Consider the following 21,031-nt stretch of genomic DNA (forward strand, 5'->3'; position numbering starts at 1 on the left):
ACTGCTTCCTATTCTATAAAATATGCTTCATTTGAGGATCGATATTGAACATACACCTTTTAGGACAGGCACTACTGGTTTTTAAGTCAGACGATAAATGTAACGTAGGCAGAAGCTCAGCCCTGACTAACATCGTTTGTTATGGGGAAATCACAGAAAATACCCTTTGTCCCCTTAAGCCTACGTGTGTTTCATGGGGAAGGTAAGGTTTGATTGGTCACAGTTTCCTTTATTCCTGCTTAAATGAGAAATAACTATTCCGAGTCCAAATTACAGGATTTTTACTGATTTTTTTGGTCTAATTTAATCCCTAAACCTAGAATTGGCCCTCACTGTGTAGAGATTGAATATGTCATGTAACAATTTTAGTGGGTCATGATGATTTAACACTAGGAGCCAAATTATTTTTAATTATTTTTAATAGAGCCTCCAAAATTTTATCCTCTTTATTTTGTAAATGAGAAAAATGAGGTGTTTTTAATGACTCAGGGTCATATGGAAATGGCATTGAAATCCAGGTCAGTGTAGTGTCAAAATCTGCTTTTTAAACCATTTTGTGTTCATTTGCAAATATAAGAAGTGTCTATATTTGCTTGAACAAGAAGTTGAATTTTTTAAACTGTTAAGAACAGATGGTACACTTGATCTTAGCCAAAAGGCCGAGAATTGATAGGAAGTTGAATTTTTTAAATAACTTTTTAAAAATTTACTAAACTGAGGCAATATAATAATGAAGATTAGTCATTTGATGGGTGGGTGGAAGGTAAAGCAAAGTAGCACTAATATAAGTTATATTGTCTTATATCATAGCAGAAAACAATAAGTAATGCATGGAATTGATCAAGAAACAATGGACTTCACACATGGAAGTATCCAAAACAAGTAACAATGCTAATTCCTAAAAGGGGTTGTACCAGGGGGAATAGGACTGGGGTTGAGGAATAGGTGGGTTTAGCAACTGTTAATTTTCATTATAAGCCTGTTGGTACATTAAGATTTTTTTATTATTTGACAGTATTTTAAAAAATTACAAAAAAGACAATTCATGATCTAGAGTATGTCTTTCATAGTCATCTTTATGGATAACTTATCAAGGTGCCTTAAAATTGTGGACTGAAAAGGAAAACTGGGACATTTTCTTGGCATATCTCCATTTACTATTACCAATACTGTGAAATTGCAGTAAAAGCAATAATTGAACAACAGATATTTTTCCAAGGCTGTGTTCCAGGTTCCATAGGAGATAAAAAGATGGACACAGTTTGGTCAAGGGTCTCGATCATGTTGCTACCTATCTGAGGGTACTGGAGACAAGGAAGAGAGCTAGATGGTGAGGAGTTGGCATTCTTATCTTGTCTGCGTCTATTCCTTATTTTGCTAGGCACTTTACCTACCATACTCTCGATGGAAAACATGCACCACAGAGAAGATAAAATATAGATACCTATGGGGGTTCAGTGGGTAGAAAATGATTAAGAAAAAGAAAAAAATAGAGACTCATAGCTACAGAGAAAAGACTGAGCTGTCAGAAGGAATGGGAGTTCAGAGGCTGGGTGAAAAAGGTGAAGGAATTAAGCAAAAAACAAAAACCTCATAGATACAATGGTATGATGATTAACAGAGAGAAAGGGGGTGGGGAGGTAGAAGAGAGTGAAGGGGCAATAAATGGTGAAGGAAGGAGACTGGACTTTGGGTGGTGAACACAGAATACAATGTACAGATGATATATTACAGAATTATACACTTGAAACCTATATATTTTAATTAACCAATGTAACTGCAGTAAATTCTATTAGAATATTTTATAAGAAGAAAGGGATCTCTACAAACAGATGGGATGGGAGAGGCATGGACATATTTGCTGATTGAGAAACTCATGTTTGGAGCTTGTTTCTTTGGTTCCTTTAGTAGATAAGCTTTTAGCTAAAATCCATGTAAGCTAGATACAAATCTAAAGTGAATTTTTTAAAATATTGCTTGCTCAGCTGAAGAACTTTTATTGAAAGTAAATGCTGTTATCAAGGTCACTTTCTGTTGAAACGACTTTCAATTTTATTCATATTGTAGAATCACAATTAAGATTTGAGTAGAAACGCTCCTGTCAGTCAAGTGTAAGAAAAGTTATAGGCAAATGTGGAGAAGACGTGAATTTTGTATCCATTTTTGATTTTTTTAAATTGTTCGTATGTTCTTCACATCTGTAGGAATCTTTTTCAGCTTCCTTCTTCAATGTGACGTGTTTCATTTTCTCTGGATTGTACTTTAGTTGCATGTCAATTACTGAGGTCAAGTGGGGCTATACTTTATTTTAAAGATTCTTCACCTTGAAGCAGACATCTTCGCCACCTTGTCTTGTTTGTCAGAGCTTTGCGTTTTAACTCCAAGTAGAGATATCCATGACTACAGGAAGAACTCAGATTCTCAACTTTTTAGAAATCACATCAAAACTACAAGACTAACAGTAAATAATTAAATATCAAAAGTTCAGTGTAGACATACAGCTTTTTGTATATTGCAGTCATTTAGCTGCTTTCATTGGGCAGGAGTGCTGAAAGTGAAGGTCATTGCCAGGAAGGTGTCACTGGCGAGTGTCCTGGCACAGCGGTCACTTCCCAATGAGAAGGTTCACAAAATTCCTTGTTTCGCAGCAGCTCCTGCCTTGTTGTGTTAGACATAAATGAAGGGCTCACTGCCAGAGACCCCAGACCCTTGTATTAACTTTATGCAAGTGTATTTCACGTTTCTTCTAGAGCAGAGGAAGAAAAATTTCGTATATTTTAGGGATTTTAAATGTGATCTTAATGTTTACCATGAAGATGACGTTGTATTTTGAAAGCTGAAGGTACTTGAATTTTATATTGCAAGAATGCCATTCATTTAGAAAATCCTATCTTAAATTAATTCCTTAATGGGTCAACATTGGTACTCTTGTCTTGAATCCTGAACTCTAAATACTTAATGTCCTCCACTGTCACAATATGGAGTTTTAAATTACTTTAAAATTATAAAAATATTTTATACTTCTTGTGAAAAAAACATAGAAAAGACAAAGAATAAAATAAAAATGCTCTTATAATTTCAAAGCTGAGAGATAACTTCTGTACCCAGTTGGAGTTTTCAGTCTTTTTTTTTTCCTGGTCACATAAAAGGGCATTTTTTAAATGCACTTGAGACGCATCTATAACTTGGTTCTTGTGTCCATTTTCTTCACTTTTTCATTATACATTAGGCATTTCCCATATCACTAAATAATCTTTAAAGACAGACTGTAATGACTTGAACATCTTCTGTATGTTGCTTATCTTATAACTTCTACTCTTATACTGTCTTCCAGCAAAAAAAAAAAACCCATGTATTAAAATTTTGTGGAACTGGCCCTGTCTGGTGTAGCTCAGTGGATTGAGCATGGGCCTGCAAACCAAATAACTGCGGTTTGATTCCCAGTTAGGGCACATGCCTGGGTTGCAGGCCAGTTCCCAGCAGGGTACACATGAGAGGCAACCATACATTGACATTTCTCTCCCTCTCTCCTTCCCTTCCCCTCTAAAGATAAATAAGTAAAATCTTAAAAATAATTTGTGGAACTGAAGTTACTAAAGCTGGTTGTTATTTAGTAGTCATAACTACTGTTGGAATTTATGAACTACTGACTATAGCAAACAGTAAATAAGTCAGTTAGGCTTCTATTAATCTATTTAGGAAGTCATTTGCTTTTTAGGTTACATAGTGGCTTTTAATGTACTACCAGAGGTGTCCAACCTGCAGCCCAAAGGCCACATGTGGCTCAGGATGGCCATGGATGTGGCCCAACACAAAATCGTAAATTTAGTTAAAGCATCATGAGATTTTTTTTGTGATTAAATGTCTCAGTGTATTTAATATGTGACCCAAGACCACTCTTGTTCTTCCAGTTTGTCTCAGAGGGGCCAAAACCCTGGACACCCCTGTTTGACCTTAGGACTGTTGGTCAAAATCAATTCTCCTGTTTCTAATGGCCTGTGTTTGTGACTGCTTGGATAGAGGCAGTATTAAAGACTAGTTAAGAGCATAGGTTGGTATTATATCTTTACAACTTAGCAGCTGTGTGACTTAGGGCAAATTTCACCTTCTTATTATACTTCCTTTTCAAAGTTAAAGACTAAATGAGATGATAAAGTATGTAGCGCAGAGCCTGGCCAATAAGCAGTATTGAATATTCTTATGTTTTCATTTTTATTTTCATCCTTATTGTGAAGTCTTTGGGCATTGGACAGATAAAGGTGATTAGCCTTAGTAGAGGTCGATAAGCATTAGAACTTTTGAAGTAGCTGACTGTGGGGGAAAAAAAAGAAAATAACCCATTATAATTCTGGGCCAACAGGAAGGCCCCATTGAGAAGCTTAGTCTTACAGGTAACTTCAGACTCTGCAATGAGCCAACTGCATGCATGCATTTAAAAAGTTCACTACTGTGTCTGAAGCACTTGATAGTCACTAAATGCATGCTGGTGTCCCAAAGAAATGGCTTGTTTCTTCTCATTATTCACTAGCTAAATAGTTTCTACGTAAGTGACATTACTCTAATAAATGAGTATGGATGGTAATAGTGATGGCTTCCACTCACTGAGTGATGACTGCATTACAGCTAAGAGCTTTTTCTGCATTATCTCATTTAGTCCTCCTGGCTAGTCTGTGAGATTATTACTATCATCCATATTTTATAGATGAGGAAACTAAGATTTACTGAGATTTGGTGTTACCTAATGAGAATTTGAGTGCTGGACTGTCTGACTCCAGAATCTGAGCCTTTAGTTTTACTTATTTGTTTTGTGATTACTGCACAACCTCCTTCATTTGTTCACTCACTCGGCATTTGTTGAGGCCCTACTCTGTGTCCTGAGACAGAGTTCTTGGTGCTGAGTTATTGCACGCAGACTAAAGTTCCTGCCCTACTAAGGCTTGCCTTCTGTTAGGTTACTTGTGTTTATTTCCCTCCTGGCATGAATGTTCCCTGCAAGGCACTGACTGTGTCTTATTCCTCTTGAGTTTTAAGTCTCTAACTGAAATTTTATTCAAGGCTAAGAGTAACTCCCAGTCTTATGAAGGAACTGTTTCTACAAAAATATTGGAAGCTAGGGCTGCCACCTTCTATTCATCAGGCTATCTGTTTATTTTAGTACCGCCTTTTAGCATTTCCCGACTCCTTGAACTGGAGAGGTTCCGACTGGTCCTTTAGGAAGCACTCCGAGGTTGATTATTGTTTATGATAAAGTTACAGTTTGATAACATGGTTTCTTTGACTTCCTTAAATGTTCTATAAGTGTGTGGAGCAGCATAAAAATCTTTTTCTTTAGAATACACCCAAAATACATCAGACAAACCTAGTACCTACAAGAGGCTTAATTGTATGATACAAGAAATATAAATATTCTGATATAATGGAAAAATACATGATATAGCAGGGAAGTCCAACTGTGAGGGGGAGGTGATACCTTTTTTTCTTCTGTGATATCAAGGACATTAAAATTTTCTCTGCAATTGAATTATAATTTTAAAGAAGATGCTGTCACAAAGTATTTGTGTTGAATGTCACTTATTAGCCATGTAGAAGTTGAAAATAATTTTAAATATCCTTGGGTGCAGGCTATCATTCTTCACCCAGGAAGTCATCAATAAATATTATAAAGGATGTGGTATTGCAATAAAGTGATTGACTTATTTTTACATTAAATCTCTTTTTTGTCCCATAAAGAGGACATGGCTAGTAATGTTCTTCATTTTTTTAAAGCCATTTGTCCGTGAGGGAAGATTACTGGCAAACAGCTGGCTGTTCATTTTAGAGTTTGACATTGCTTCTCCTTGGGACCCTGATGCCGGGCTCTCTGATAACCAGTGCAAACTCCATGCATATCTTTCATTTCTCTAGAAGGAGGAGTGGATTTGCAAGGCTACCAGCTGGATATGCAAATACTACCTGACGGCCCAAAGAGTGATGTGGACTTTTCAGAGATTCTTAATGCAATACAAGAAAGTAAGTCTCACTCAAATTTTAAATTCATCATGAAAGAAGAAACGCTTATAACACTTTGGGAGGGGTACTAAAACTAGAAACCTTGAATGCCAAGCTTTAAAAAATATAATGATGTCTTTAAAAAGATACAGGTTAAATAATTTTGAGACCAGAAATGATGGTTAGTGAAATGCAGTTTTAATTTGTGAAACTGGGAACCACACAACATTGGGGGCTTTGAAGAAGCCTGGTGGAAAACTGTGATGGAATTATAAATGCTGTATATGTAATATGTGATAATATTTTAAAAATCACTAGGCATTGTAGTTTTTTAGATTCCTGGATTAATGATGCTAGAACAAAAATATTTCAGAAAGCGGAATATTATCCCTTTGCTCTGATGTAGGTTGTAGGAAGGAAGTGTTGGTGCAGTAATTTATTCTCCAAAATGGGTATCGGGACTCGTTGGTGGCAGGCTGTGGCCCAAAAGCGCCTGCCCTCTTCTAAGCTGTTTGATTAATCAAGGTGTAGTCTTTTTCGACTACTTTATTTGTGTTTTATGGTTTTCACTGAGACTTTTATCATAGTTTGTACATTTACTCAGTTATAGATTTAGCCTTGAGGATGGGTGATGTGGTATCACATACCAAGTCGTTAACATCTGTTATCAGAGCTCTTATTCTAGGTAATGATGCTTCTCTTTTGTTACAAAGAGGTTATATAATGTCGCATTGGAAGGAGTAGGATCTGAAGATCATTGCATTGGGTAAAGAACCACTGCAATTTTTTTTGCTACGTTTAGTTTTGTGACATTGCATTTCTGTATGAGTTTTTAAATAAATATTAAGCATCTTTATAGTAGCGATCCCCTTTTGTCTTTGTCTTTGTGCTGCCCTCCTGGCCTCATGGGGTAATATCTCCACTCTGTAGTTCAGACAACTTACGGTAAAATGAGTTAAGTCTTGATGCCAAGGTGATATGATAAATATTGAAGACCAGACTAGAATGGAGGGTTAATTCCTTCACAAATGTGCTCAGTACAAGGGTTTAAACACACTGACGTGAAGGATTCTAAAGTTGAAGGAGATATGGCTAGTTTTGAGAGAAATATTTTTGATGAAGAATATAAGAGGACCAGCTATTTGTTCTGCCTGGGCAATCCCTTTTTTTTATAAGATTTTATTTATTTATCTTTAGAGGGGAAGGGAAGGAGAGAAGGAGAGAAATATCAATGTATGGTTGCTTCTTGTGAATCCCCTGCTGGGAACTGGCCTGCAACCCAGGCATGTGCCCTGACTGGGAATCGAACCGTGATCGTGTGGTTCGCAGGCCCATGCTCAATCCACTGAGCTACACCAACCAGGGCCTGGGCAATCCCTTTAGATTAGGTTCCTGAAGAAAGAAAAAAACTTTCCCCAGGAGAATAAAAATCAAATTAAGAGACATTAGAGAGAAAATAACTCTTCATGGAAAGTTATCAAATTATATAATTACTTTATTTGGTGTCAAAGAAGATGATAGATTATTCAGTGCTGAAAAGATTTAAATTTTTTTAAATAAATGATAAAGTGACTTCTGTGCAAGTACAGGAGATGAATTTAAAATTTTTTAGGGCTGAATAAATTTATGTCAACATGAACTAAATGCTTATGACATTTTTATAGTAATTTTTGTTAGCATATCTTAGTAAAGACATTTGTATAATGTGTTATAGTTTTCCAATTTAGAATGGTGACCTCTTTATAAACAGGTAGAAGAATATAAGTTTGTGAGTACTTAATATTTAAATTGAAAAATAAGGAAAAGGAATTGTTACTGTAATTTAAAATTCAAGTCCAATTTTTATAGGGCTAAGAATTTTCTGGTACTTTCGAACTAATCTGTTTTCTTGTTAAGAACTAAGTGTTATGCTAAGTAGTTTGGGGCAGCAGCGCACATAGCCTGGGGCATTTCTGGCTGGGCAGATTTGGGCCGTTCACCTACCTTCAATTTCTATCTAGATTCGATATGTGCTTCAGATGCTTAACCAGTTCATTGACATTTCTAAGTATAAAAATTCATTGTTTGGTTCTTCAAGGGATTGTACCAGATTAAGGTTCATGGAAAGCTGTGAAAAACCAACATATAAAAGAGTAGAAAAATATGCCTTCTGACCCAACAATTCTACTGCTGGGAGTATACCCTAAGAATCCCGAAACACCAATTCAAAAGAACTTATGCATCCCTGTGTTCGAAGCAGCGTTATTTACAATAGCCAGGTGCTGGGAACTGCCTAAGTGCTCATCAGTAGATGAGTCAATTAAAAAATGATAATTTGCACAATGGAATACTATGCAGCAGAAAGAAAAAAGAAATTCCTACATTTTAGGATAGCATGGGTGGAATTAGAGGCTATTATGTTAAGTGAAATACGTCAGTCAGTGAAAGACTGTTTATGATCTCACTTGTAAGAGGAACCTAATGAACAAAATAAACTAAAGAGCAAGACGGAATCAGAGACATAGAATCATGAAATAGACTGACAGCAATAAGAGGGGAGGGGCGAGGTAGGGACTGCATGAAAGAGGTGAGGGATCAGTCAGAGAACATGTATTAAGGACCCAGGACATGGACAATGGTCTGGGAATGGACTATGGGGTGGGGGACAGGCTGGGTGGAAGGGAGGTAGAGGGGGCACATTTTGGGACAACTGAAATAGCATAAACAATAAATTGTTAATAAAAAACAAAAATATATAGGGCTTTAATATCAGTAAAACTCATCTCACATTTTTAGCAGGATGATGGAAAGATTTCATTGTTTTCTAAGAATTGTGTGGACATACATGTATGGCCTTCAATATCAAGCTAGAAGAGTATGTATGTGTACCCATATGCATGTGTGTGTACCCTTGTGTGTGTGCTCATATATATTTTAAACATTTCTTGAGTCTGAGATAGGCCAGACTGAAGAAATGCTTCTGTGATTTTATTTTTAAAATAACCCTAAGTAATAGCAGATGCGAATTTCTCCATTTCACAGGTGAAGCAACTGACTATACCTCCCCGATGCTCTATGGTTAATATATGACAGCGTTTAATCGTGTAGCAACCCTCATTCTGCTAACTAAAAGCTTAAATGAGAATAATTAAGAAAAATGAACTACTTTGGATTTTAAAATTTCTATCAGTGTTACCTCTTAATGTAAGAATTCCTTCCCATCCTTCTACACTGTAAAACATGTTTGCATATTTTTCCTATAGTGCTTATGCCCCAAGAATAGCTTCATTTGTTCCAACAAAGAGGTCTCAGAGAGGCTGGCCATCCATACGTTGTTTTTCCACTTCCCTTATATCAGATATACAGCTTATAAGGAAGGAGAGACTTGCTTTGTCTGTTCATCTACCCATCTCACCTGGTATGTACCAGGCACCGTGCTAGGCATAATATTTTAAAGCAGTGTTGAGTATTTTGGTGCCTAGTTTAATTCAGGGAAAATTAAAATGTTCACTAGTCGCATTTTGTTTCATTTTTTAAAATGCAAGCAACTTGATTGTTTTCTAGGACAAAAATCATTTATATGTGGCAGTATGATGTAAGGATGTGTGCGTTCCTTGATGTTCCCCCCCCCCCTCTTTCTTTATTCTCTTCTTTTACTCCTCATCCTGTGATGGCAGCAGCTTCCTTGAACTCCTTTGTTTCAGCAGGGTTTTGTGTTATCTGACATTCCTGGCTTTTGTTTTCTGCAAGTCTGAGCTTCTAAGTGGGTGATGCTTGGATAGGAAGAGGTGGAGAGGTCGGGGTGGGGAGAAAGAGAGGGGGAGAGAGAGAGAGAAAGAGAGGGGGAGAGAGAGGGGGAGAGAGAGAGAGAGAGACGCTCTGACACCTTTGTTCTCAGGACTTACATCGTTGGTGGCATAAGAGGGAAAAAGTTGCATATTGATTAACGGGTAAATGTGGCGCCAACTTTCCTGGGGGAATGTGACTACCCAAACTGAGGTATGTGTGGGGGTCTGTTAGCCTGAATCCTTGTCTTGCTCTGGACCCCATTTGTTCATCTTGTAAAGCAAATACATGACAGGAGGCAGTTAATTAAAATTGGGGCACTTTCCAAAGTTATTTATGGGCTCTTTCTGTGAGCATCAGGGCCTCCCTCCTAAAACAGATAGTGACCCGAGGTAGGCAGTTAACCAAAGTTGTTTTGTGGGCTCTTTCTTTGGGCACTGGGGACTCTCCCACATTCAGGCCTTGGGATGAAAGCCCAGTTTCAAGGCTTTCTTTCCCAGACAGTGGAAACGCTACACAGAATTTCAAGGACTTCCCTTCTTTCTTGCTAACATAGTGTGTCTTGTGATGTTGGAATACCTGGCGATATTATCAGACCAGGCTCAGGACTGCTGAGTTAGCATGTGAGACTTGTCTCCTTCCTCCTCCCTGCCTCGGTTTACTATTTATTCTACCGAATGGGTAAAAGGTGTTTCCTGGCAACCAGGGTGCTAAATGCTGGCCAGTGACAATACTGCCGTCTCAGGGTTCTTCCTGTGCTGTCTCCTTCCTCACTTGCAGTGTGCTGCGGTGGGCGTGGGCGAAAAGGGAGGGAACGTCTGTGCTGTGTGTCTGGGGAACTCTGCCTGAGTGTCCTGGACCAAAGCCCTGACTTCGATTCCCCAGCCTGAGGAGGGAACAGACCCTGCCTTGCTCAGGGGCCTTGGGAGGCTCTGGGAAGGCAGCAGTCTCGTCTTCCTGTTTGTTCGTTGTATCCCTCGTCCCTTGGGTCAGAGTAGGGAATTTAATACCTGCTCCAGCTTGACACATTTTGTGAATGAATGAATGAATGAATGAATGAATGAATGAATGAATGAATGAATGAATTCCACTGTAGACTTGCAAGAGGGCAGCTCGGCAGCAGCCAGTGCAGCGTGGAGACCGGGATGGTTACTTTAAATGTTCTGCTGTTTACAAAACCTCTGGAACCTTTATACTGTTGTGCATATGTGAGATAGAGGAGTGGGAATGTCAGCAGTGACTGAAATTTAACTGTTCACCACGCCAGTGGGACGGGAACGTGGAGAATAATTTGACTTGATGTCACAGCCATGGGGAAATGCTTAGTCTTGAGTGTGTCTGCTGAGATTCCTACTCTCTACATATGTTCTAAAAATCCGAATGCCTGTTTTATTATGTCTTATGACATCAGTTAAAATAAAAACACCCTGCTCTTTAATCACCAGAGTTTTGAAATCCAGTCATTGTTTTGAGAAATAGACATTTGAAAACAGTTTAATTCTGAAAGGAGACTGAGAATCACATATTAAAACTTTGCAGCCCATGAAGCAGGTATGTGTGTACGAGCATTTATTAGCAAACCAAACCACTGACAAATATACCATTCCAGGGATAACTGAACCTTTTCATTCTCACCCTAAATTATTACCAGTGCCCAGCCCTGTGTAGAAATGATCCCTCCCCCGACTTTGTGTTGCCCACCTTCCTGCTTTGTCCTTACTTTTCTTTCTTGGTTCTCAGTGTATGCAAATGCAGACTGTGGGGACTCTTTAGTGGCATTCTTACCCTAGCAGACATTACTGTGTTACGGTTCATTAGGTTCTGATGAAGGAAAGACAGCAGAGCACAGAGAGTCTGAAATGAGAGCTGGGAGTTGGAAAGATTGCTGGGTGGCTTACATCCCGTAGTCTGACGTTGTGTGCTTACACACATGCCTTCCTAATCCTGGGGCTGCTCTGTCCCCAGTGCTGCTCCGTGCCTCTGTAGCTGGGGAGACTGAGTCATTTCTCAGTACCGTCCAGTGAGTCATTCTGAATCCAATTTCTTGAGTTCTGATTTCCAGTTTTATTTTGAATCCATATGGTCATGCTGTTTCAAAGGCAAAGCTGAGGGAGAGAGGGGGCTGACATACAGGGTCTGTCTGGAAAAAGTCCAACCATTGTTAATACAATGAGAAAAGTTTATGACATCGATGTAACCTGGCAGCCAGAAAGAGTGGGCTGGAATGCACATGTGTGAAGAATGATTTCACTGTATTAGTCAGGGGGGACGGTAGATGCCATTGAGTGAACATGTGTCCTGTGTGGCTGTCACATTCAGAATGACCGAGTGAGTGGAGCAATGAATCTGCATCACATTTTGTGTTAAGTGGAAACTATTTGGATGATTCAGAAGGCCGCAGCCAGGGGCAACTGATGATTGGCAGTTTCATCACAATAACACGCCCACTCATGCATCACATCTCGTACAGAGTTTTTTGGCAACACATCAGATCACCCAGGGACTCGGCCCCTCTATAGCCCTGATTTGGTGCCCTGTGACGTCTGGCTTCTCCCAAAACTAAAATCACCTTTGAAAGAGAAGAGATTTCAGACCATCAGTGAGATTCAGGAAAATATGATGGGTCATCTGAAGGCCATTGGGAGAACGGGGTGAAGTCCCAGGGTGCCTACTTTGAAGGGGACTGAGGTGTCATTGTCCTGTGTACAGTGTTCCTTGTATCTTGTATCTTCTTCAGTAAATGTCTCTCTTTTTCATACTACGTGGCTGGGTACTTTCTGGACATACCTCACATATTGAACTAATAATCTTGTCTGATAATTCTGTGGTTGATCTTTTTACTCATAGTATTTTATTTAGCATTAGATTCTCTTTGCCTTAATTTCCTCATTTGTAAGGGGGAGATAGTTATATTTGCAAGTCTAGGCAAAGCCCTTAGTGTAGGGTCTGGCATACAGCACTTTGCAAGTGTTGGCTGCCTCCTCGTCTTCATTCTTCTCAGTAATTCTTCATAGTAAATTGTATTATCTCCACTCAACGTATAAAGAAATTAAAGCTTAAGGTAAATAACCCAATCTAGTAGCTAGTAAGTGGGAGGACTAGCATTTGAACTCAGGCTTGTCTAAATCCAAAGCTCGCACTTCTTTCGGAGAAGGAAAATTATATTTGGTAGACTTTGAGGATCTTTACTGCAGAACATCGTTGCCCTCATTTCAAGTCACGAAAGGTAATCAAGGTTATTGAGCAAAACTTGAGTCAGGCATGCAGTTCTCTAAATATCATTCACGGGGCTGTAAGAGGTGCCTCCATTGTCTGGCCTGTTACAGAAGTGAAGGTGCCTGTCTTTTCTTTAGAATGAAGTCATAGCCGAGAGCTCTCCATAAGAAACATGCTGTCCAAGGAACCAGTTAATGGTCTTGGCCCCGTTGCGGAGTGTACCGGGGGCACCCCGGCTGGCATCAGCACCCTCTTACACAGACAGCATCACTGTGGAGCCAGCAAATGCCAGTGGAATTACTTTTTAATGACCACACATTTTTTTTTGAATCTCAGAACACTTCAAGTAAACTTTCCATGGCAGGAAAAAAGTGCCTGCTCTCAGCTCTGTCTCAGTGGGGACCCCAGCTTCCTGACCCCAGTTTTTCTTTGGGGGTATGTTAATGTAAACGTTTCACTGTTGCCGTTATGGACTCGCAGAGGTTCCAAATTTTTAGCAGCAGGAGAACCAGTTGCTTTTTCCCCAGATACATTTTCATATAGACTCTCAGTATATAAAACAGAAAGCGGGACTGTGGCGTGGGGGTAGAGGGTGTAGGGTTTTGCCCACTCCGTTGCCTCTTTACCCCTTCCATCGTTTCCTGAAGCTTCCAAAGGGATTCTGGGCTTCCAGGAAACCCACTTGGAAAACCACTGGCCTGTTGGAAAGGACTAAAGCCAGCCAAGAGAGGATTTATGTCCTTTCTAATTATTCTGTTTCTTTATTTTGAGTTTTTTAAATGAGGCCCTCTTTTTTGGTTTCTTCTCATTGGTAAACCAGGCAGTCTCTGCCTCGGGGGTGTTATCAGATTCACTTGAAGAACAGTGAACATCTAGAGAGGCTTCTGCTTGCTAGTGTGATATAAATGCTAATTAGTGTTTCATTTTTTAATCCCAGCCTGAGGTTCTCAAAGCTGTGCTCAGTCTGTCTATTCCCCTGAAGTTTTAAAAACATTTAATTTGATCTATTTGTTAAATTTTAGAAAGTGTCAGATCTGCCAGGCTGTGGATGGCATGTCTAGCTTTATTAACAACTGTGACAAGATAATTGTTTGGTGGTTAAATGACTTCCTGTTCTCAAAAGCCTAACACAGTTTAAGAATACTAGAATCTTTTCATTAAAAAAAGAAGCCAGTTAGAAATAGCGTGGATTTGAGAGTCAGGCCTGGGTTAAACTCATCTCTGTCACTTATGAGCTCTGTGGCCATACTTAGTATCTTTGCACCTGTCTTCTTTCTCATAATACCTGTCTGATAAGGTGAAAGGAGGAAACAGACCTGACAATTCTTAAGGTGCAGTCAGCTTTCAGTAAAATGTTGTCTGTTCTCACTTCCTTTATATTGAATCTCTGAGCCTGAGAGAAAGAGATTATTTTAAATAATCTCACTAAGATAATTAGAAAAGAAAAGAGAACAGTTTATGAAATCTTACAACTAGCTTTTATTTATTTTAAATGGACACTGAGCCCTGGCTGGTGCAGCCTGGCTGGATTGAGCATGGGCCCTCGAACCAAAAGATCACAGTTTGATTCCCGGTCAAGGCACATGACTGGGTTGCCAGCCAGGTCCCCAGTCGGGGGCATGAGAGGCAACTGATGATATTTCTTTCCCTCTCTTTCTCCTTTCTTTCCCTCTCTCTAAAAGAAAATAAACATATTATTTTAAAAAGATGAACTTGTTAATAAAACAGCCAGGTAAATGTTCAGATTGAGAAAATAATGCTTTTTTTTTCTTTCATTCTAAATTATTCCTGAATGTGTCCCTTTTTTGCATTTTCTAATGAGGCTTTGAGGTCAATACACGATACCTTTGGAATTCTGAGTATCAAATGTAATAATGTGGAGCTCAGGACAAAAATAGTGTAATGAGCTGGCACTCTGGAGAGCAAATATAGACACTTAGATTACGCTGCTCAGCCCTCTCATGTCTTCAGTGACCTATAATTTCACTTTATTTTCTCTGCATCGGAAAAGACCAAAGTACTCCTGTCTTGTAATACCAAGGTGGGGTTATTCTGCTGCATTTGGAAAATAGAGAATTAAAGAGAAGAGCAGTGAGTCGAACTATTTGATTTTGGGGGTATTTATTTCTTACTCTCTTTTAGACTGCTTCCAAAATGTATTTATTGTTCATTGTTTTCATTGCTTTGATAGCACCAGCTCCTGCTTCCTGGCCTCTGACTTCTCTGTAAAAATACACGGGTGGGCGAAGTAGGTTGACAGTTGTGAGTACATGGAACAGTTTATTCTTATATTGTTGTTTATCGATTATTGTATTATCATCCATAGAAACCACTGTAAACCTACTTTCGCCCATACCTGTATAGAGCCGGCCCCCTTGGCTGTGCTGAATTTGGTGAATTACTCAAACTCCGTTCCTGAGTTTTGGTCTTCCCAGGCACTTTCCGTTTCTTGACCCTTGTTCTGTTATGACATGCGCATCCCTGCTGTTTTGTTTCCAGGTCTTTGTAGGCTGCATGCTTGCTTTTTGCAAAACAGTCCCTTGGGTATCTCCCATGCTTTCCCAAATGCATGCTGTCCACCTACCTTGTCCACCGTAGCTGCCCTGCTCTGTTCGCACAGGCTTTCCTCACCCCGAGTGCAATGCATGTCCATTATTGGGGCTGCATGAAATTTTTGCATTTCTTCTCCCTCTAGACATTCTTAATCAGCTCCTCAGAGCACTTGTCTCCCTTTCTTATTTAATGAAGCTAAGAGCAGAATTGTTCCAGGCAGGTACTTATCGACCACTTTTTTATTTGAGAAAAAAGTATAAGGGAGTCAATGGGATCCATTAACAAGGGACTTTGTTTGAATGAGAAGCATGTTTGTAATATCCATGCCCATGGATACAGAGACCCCACTTCCATCTTGGCTGAGCAGTGGGCTCTGTGAGGACAGGGGCCAGCCTTTCTCGGCCAGTCCTTGAGCCCAGTCCCTAGCCCAGCACGATGTCTGGCTGTGGTAGGCATGGGATGGGTACTTGTTGAATGAATAGATGTTTAATAATTGGTTAACTTTTCAGGTTAGAAGTTGTTTTCTGTTTAAATAAAATCATGTAAGTTTGCATCAAAGGATGTTGTACTTTGTTTCTAAAATCGACCATGTAGTTGAAGCTGATAGATCAGCAACAATGGTGAAATGTCGAAGTGCACATGTTTCTTAGGTCTGTGGACTGTTTTTAGATTCTACAGCCTTCTTTCTGAGCGTGTGTTCAGCTGAGCATTTTCCGATAGTTCAGTATTCCTAATCTCTGCCAAAGCTCCTGAGAGCTTGGCAGGTAATAATGGTGCCTTAATATCACTTATTCTCTAATAATCAGATTGCTACAACATATCGATTTCTCTTGAGCAGGCAGGTATTATCAGCTCCACGGTGACTTTCAAGAGTGTTTCTGCTGGGCAACAGTACGGCGTCCCTCCCTTTTCCCAAGTTAGATGGTTTCTCTGGAACCAAATAGTTGGGGCTTTACTATAGGGCAGAATTTCTCAGTCTTAGCACCGTTTGACATCTTGGGCTGGATAACTCTTCGTTGTTAAGGGCTACTCTGTGCAGTGTAGGATGTTTAGCCGCATCCCAGGCCTCTACTCACTGGATCCAACCGGCACCACCCCTGATGATGAAGCATACATCTAACTGTGGCCAGATGTCCCCAAGGTGACAGTTTGGTCCAGTTGAGAACCACAAACGAGAGGGCTTTTTTCCTGAACCGATTGTGCCAGCACCAGAAAGTAATACTGGCAGAAGATGACCTGATAATGACCTATTCTTGACAAAAGCATAGGGCAGATCTATGGGGGGGGGATGAATATTCAGGAGTTCTCCCCAGTCCAAGCCAATCACCTAGACATGTGTTCTCTTTGTTCACCCCTCTCAGTGTTCTCTTTATCTTTTCCCTTTGTCCACATGTCATCCCAATCTATCCCTCTTAACAACCATTGCAGAGTTTTAGACTTTTTAAAAATTTAAATATAGTTGGGATGCAATATTACAGTAGTTTCAGGTATGCAGAATAGTGACTCATTATTTATATACCTTATAATGCGATCAATCCACTAAGTCTAGTAATCATCCATCACTGTGCATACTTATCACACTATTATCAACTATACTTCTCCTCTCAAATGATAAGGCTAAAATGCTAACTTAAGGTTGGGGATCTAAAAGAGGTAAACCAACATTTTTTTGTGGATCTGCTACCTGTCAGCCACCTGCTAATAGGTACATTATCTGATGTCACCCTCTGAGCCACCCCAAGAGAGAAGTTTTCTGTATTCATCTCACAAATGAGAAAGCAGGAGCACGGATTCCCATGGCTAAGTAGTAGAGTGTGGAATAGTAAGAAGATCTTCTGACTTTGTTAAAATAACATTTTATCATGCTGTTCAAATTTAACCAGTATCTACTTGAAATTTAATAACTACTTGACAATTTGATCAGTATCGACTTGAAACTGTGGAGCTCCTGGCTTGTGACTAAGAATCACGGTAGAAGGTATATGCAAGGTCCTAGAGCCATAGAATGTTGAAAAATGCAGATTTCAAACATTATTAGACGGTGCCCAGTCTAAGATCATCATTCTGCATTTCAACACACAGTGTTGAAGGCCTACTCTGCTTCAAGACCCCTGAACACCAGCCAAGACAGATTAGGTCCAGGCCCTCACAGAATTTATATTCTAGTAAGGTGAATGTCTAGTCCACAAGTAAACAAATGAATCAACAGTGTAATTACAAATTATGATAAGTTGTGGGGAGAGAATGAGCAATGAGAGGAGATAGAGAATAATTGGTGAGGGGGAGTTTCTTTACATAAGAGTGGTTGGGGAAGTTGTCTTTGATCTTGACACGTCCCACAACATTGAAAATGCAGCACTTCCTGAAAAAAGTGTCAGTACCCATCCTTGGGTACCTGGCACAGAAGAGGTGTTCTTGAACCTAGGTTGTGTGAAAAGACCATGATGTTTTTCTTTGTAGACTCAGAGTCTAAAAACCTGTAGTAAGTGTATTAGTTTTTTTTTCCCCTGTTGCAACAAATCCACAAACTTAAGAGACTTAAGGCCACACAAGTTTATTAACTGAACAGTCCTAGAGGCCGAAAGTTATCAAGGTATCAGCAAAACTGTTGGTTCTGCAGGTTCCAGGGGAGAATCTGCTTGCTCGCCTTGTCCATCTTTGGAGGCTGCCCGTGCTCCTTGGCTCGTGGCCCTGTCCTTTTTTTTTTTTTTTTTACAAAGCCAGCAGTGTAGCATCTTCTAGTCTCTCTGCTTCTGACTCTGCTGCCTCCCTTGATTTTAGTTCGGCCCACCCGTATAAACCTGGATAATCTCCCCATTTTAAGATCCTTGATGTAATCACATCTACAAGTCCCTTTTGCTGTATAAAATCACCTATTCTCATGTTCCAGGAGTTAGGTCACCTTTGGGGGCCATGATCCAGCCTGTCATGGAAAGCAATAAATGTTCATTTTATTTCCATACCCTCTTTATTTTACCGATGAAAAACTTGAAATTAAATGAATTGCCTAAAATCACACACTTGAATATAGCTTTCTGGTGACCCTGTCTAAATACATCATCTCTATTCTCTCTCTTTCTCCCTCCATCCAAACTCTGTTCTTGTCCCTATAGCACTCTACATTTTGGGGGTTATTTGTTTTGTTTTTCTTATCACTACAAGGGCAAGAAGACATATCAATGTTATTTACCAAGGTACAGCCATCACACAGCTCTGTGCCTGACATGTAGTGTGCCTGTCTCTAAAGATTTTTTTGATAAAAGAATGAATAGTTTTTTCTATGCTTGGGTATATAGAACTCAAAAATCCTACAAATTATTCTGTGCAGTGACTTCTGACAGGTTAAAAATCCTTCACCATTTCAGAGCATCAGAGGAAAAAGTGAACTTCAGTATTGGTCCATAATTGGAATTGGTAAAGCAGGGACTGATACCTGGCACTGTACTTTCTCACACACTAGTGCCCAGCTTGTTTCTGCTATGCTGCACGGCTCAGTGCATTTGAACCTGGTATTCTGTGTTTGGGACTCTGATATGCGGTGCATTAATATGTATTGAGATGTTAGCATCAACCGTCATCTGGGAGAGCTTCTGAATGGCTCACTTCACGGTTTCAGTTCCTGTTTAGAGGAAAAGAAAGGCAGAAAATCTACCTGCGTGTTTTATTACTGCAACGGGCTTCCTCTGTTAGGCCTTAAGTAAGTAACGAAGGAGGAAGAAAATCACAGTTCTTGCTGAACTATGCAAGTGGCATTTATGGGTTCACTTAGCAAGTTGTATGGCACTTAAATGAAATAAAAAATAAAAAGTATAGGTCATCTCCAGCATAGAGAGTGACTTCTTAGAAGTTTTACATGGCAGTACCTTATGCTAAGCTAGGAAGTGAAGGAAAGCTAAACATAGCACCTCCGGTTATTGTCGAAGGCAAGTTATATTTATATTCCGGAGGTACTTTACCTTGCTTCACATTGTTTTTAATCTCATCTAGTGAAGACACTGTTTAGACAAATGTGTTTTATATCTGACATCGTTTTCTGTTAGGAAAGAAATACCTGTCATTCCAGGCATTATTGAAACGATGAAAAAAATACAAAGCCGAGGGGAGATATCTTCTCTTTTACTGTTGCTTTTAAGATCCCAGATCCTTAACCTCACTTGTAATGTATTTACTTTGGTTCCAGTGGCCAAGGACGTCAATATCCTTTTTGATGAATTAGAAGCTGTCAACAGTCCTTGCAAAGATGATGATTCTCTCCTTCACCCTGGAAACCTGACCAGTACTTCAGATGAGGCTAGCAGATTGGAAGCAGGGGGCGAGGTAAGACTGTGATTTCTTAAAAACACAAGTCTTGGTCTAGGCAAGAACCTGTAGAGCGTATTCCAAGGGACTCTTTAATGTGATCATCTCATTGAACTGCGTGTTTCTGGCACACAAGGGGCGGGTTGTATGTTCTTTGCTACCTTCCTGGGGCCTGGTATATTTCAGCAGCCCCGAATCTGCCTGGGCTTTAGGCAAACCATCAGTGGTCTGGCACTTCCCATCTCATATCTAAAGGCATTTTGTTTACCCAAAGGAAGATTCTTAAAACCACCTGTTATTTTAAGAAAATTTACATTTTGGATGTCACTAATAAAATGTGGGTTTTACAAGGGTGGACTTCCTGGAGCAAATCCCCTCGCACCTAGAGCAGTGACACAGAATGGACCGGCCCTCAGCAGAGCGTGTTGCCTCGGGGCTCTCTCTGTTTCCATCTGCCTCTGTAATCTGGGAACTCATTGCAGTTGTAAATAGACCAGTCTGTTCATGTGTCATTTGGGAAAAAGAAGCGTTTTGTTAGTGGCATTCACTGTTGCTCAGGTTGTGTCTCAGTGGAGTTTAATGTCTCCTTTGTATATGCGCAGGGTATAGGTAATAGGAATATAGAACGAGTCATTTATTTACTGCATATTCTTAATATTTTTTGTTATTCCAGATCCAGTTTGCCATTGAAAGGGCCACAGAGAAAGTTGTTTCTTTCTACGAAGTTTCCTAGATTTCTCCCTGCAAACACCACATGCTACTACTATCCACATATTTCACTTTTAAATAAAAAAGTCATTTTGTCATCATCTTCTTCACACAGATAGTTTGATGCCATAACGTGGACAAAAGAAGGGATCGTGAAAGGGACCTCAACAAGCAACTAGTCTCATGCCCTTAATTTAGAAGGGGAAACGTTAGGGTTTTGCTAATTCTCCTGGCTTCCCCTTGGTGGAAGCCCCGTTATTGCAGGCGGGTGCTGATGTGCTGAATCTATAGGATAGTTCCCTTGATTGGCAGATTATTAAGAAGGTGTTTAGTTGGGTAGACTTCTGAATAGCTCTTAAGGCAAAAGCCGAAAATTGGTCATCAGTTGTAGATGTCTATGGCAACAGAGAGAATTGGTCATCAGTTGTAAATGTCCATGGTGACAGATATTTCCATTTCTCCTGGCTGAAATGTCCCTTTTAGATGAGGTTGCGTGCATGGA

The 21,031-nt window shown here is 39.7% G+C and overlaps 1 protein-coding gene and 1 pseudogene across 5 annotated transcripts in view; one reads left to right on the forward strand and one right to left on the reverse strand.

Annotated features, from left to right (window-relative positions):
- The window catches only part of ANO4 (anoctamin 4), a 347,220-nt gene that overhangs the window by 173,012 nt on the left and 153,177 nt on the right, over positions 1-21,031 (forward strand). For 4 of the 5 annotated variants that reach the window (XM_037068229.1, XM_037068231.1, XM_037068232.1 and 1 more), the window contains exons 5-6: positions 5,905-6,009; positions 19,703-19,839. In XM_037068229.1, the coding sequence (XP_036924124.1) occupies positions 5,905-6,009; positions 19,703-19,839 (242 nt within the window). The remainder of the gene's footprint in view (positions 1-5,904; positions 6,010-19,702; positions 19,840-21,031) is intronic. The other variant, XM_037068233.1, reaches the window with a different exon arrangement.
- Positions 555-671, reverse strand: LOC119002564 (uncharacterized; annotated as a pseudogene).

The sequence above is a fragment of the Sturnira hondurensis genome, unplaced genomic scaffold (assembly GCF_014824575.4).
Source record: "Sturnira hondurensis isolate 20B ecotype Veracruz unplaced genomic scaffold, ASM1482457v3 Scaffold0017436, whole genome shotgun sequence".
NCBI classification, from domain to species: Eukaryota; Metazoa; Chordata; class Mammalia; order Chiroptera; family Phyllostomidae; genus Sturnira; species Sturnira hondurensis.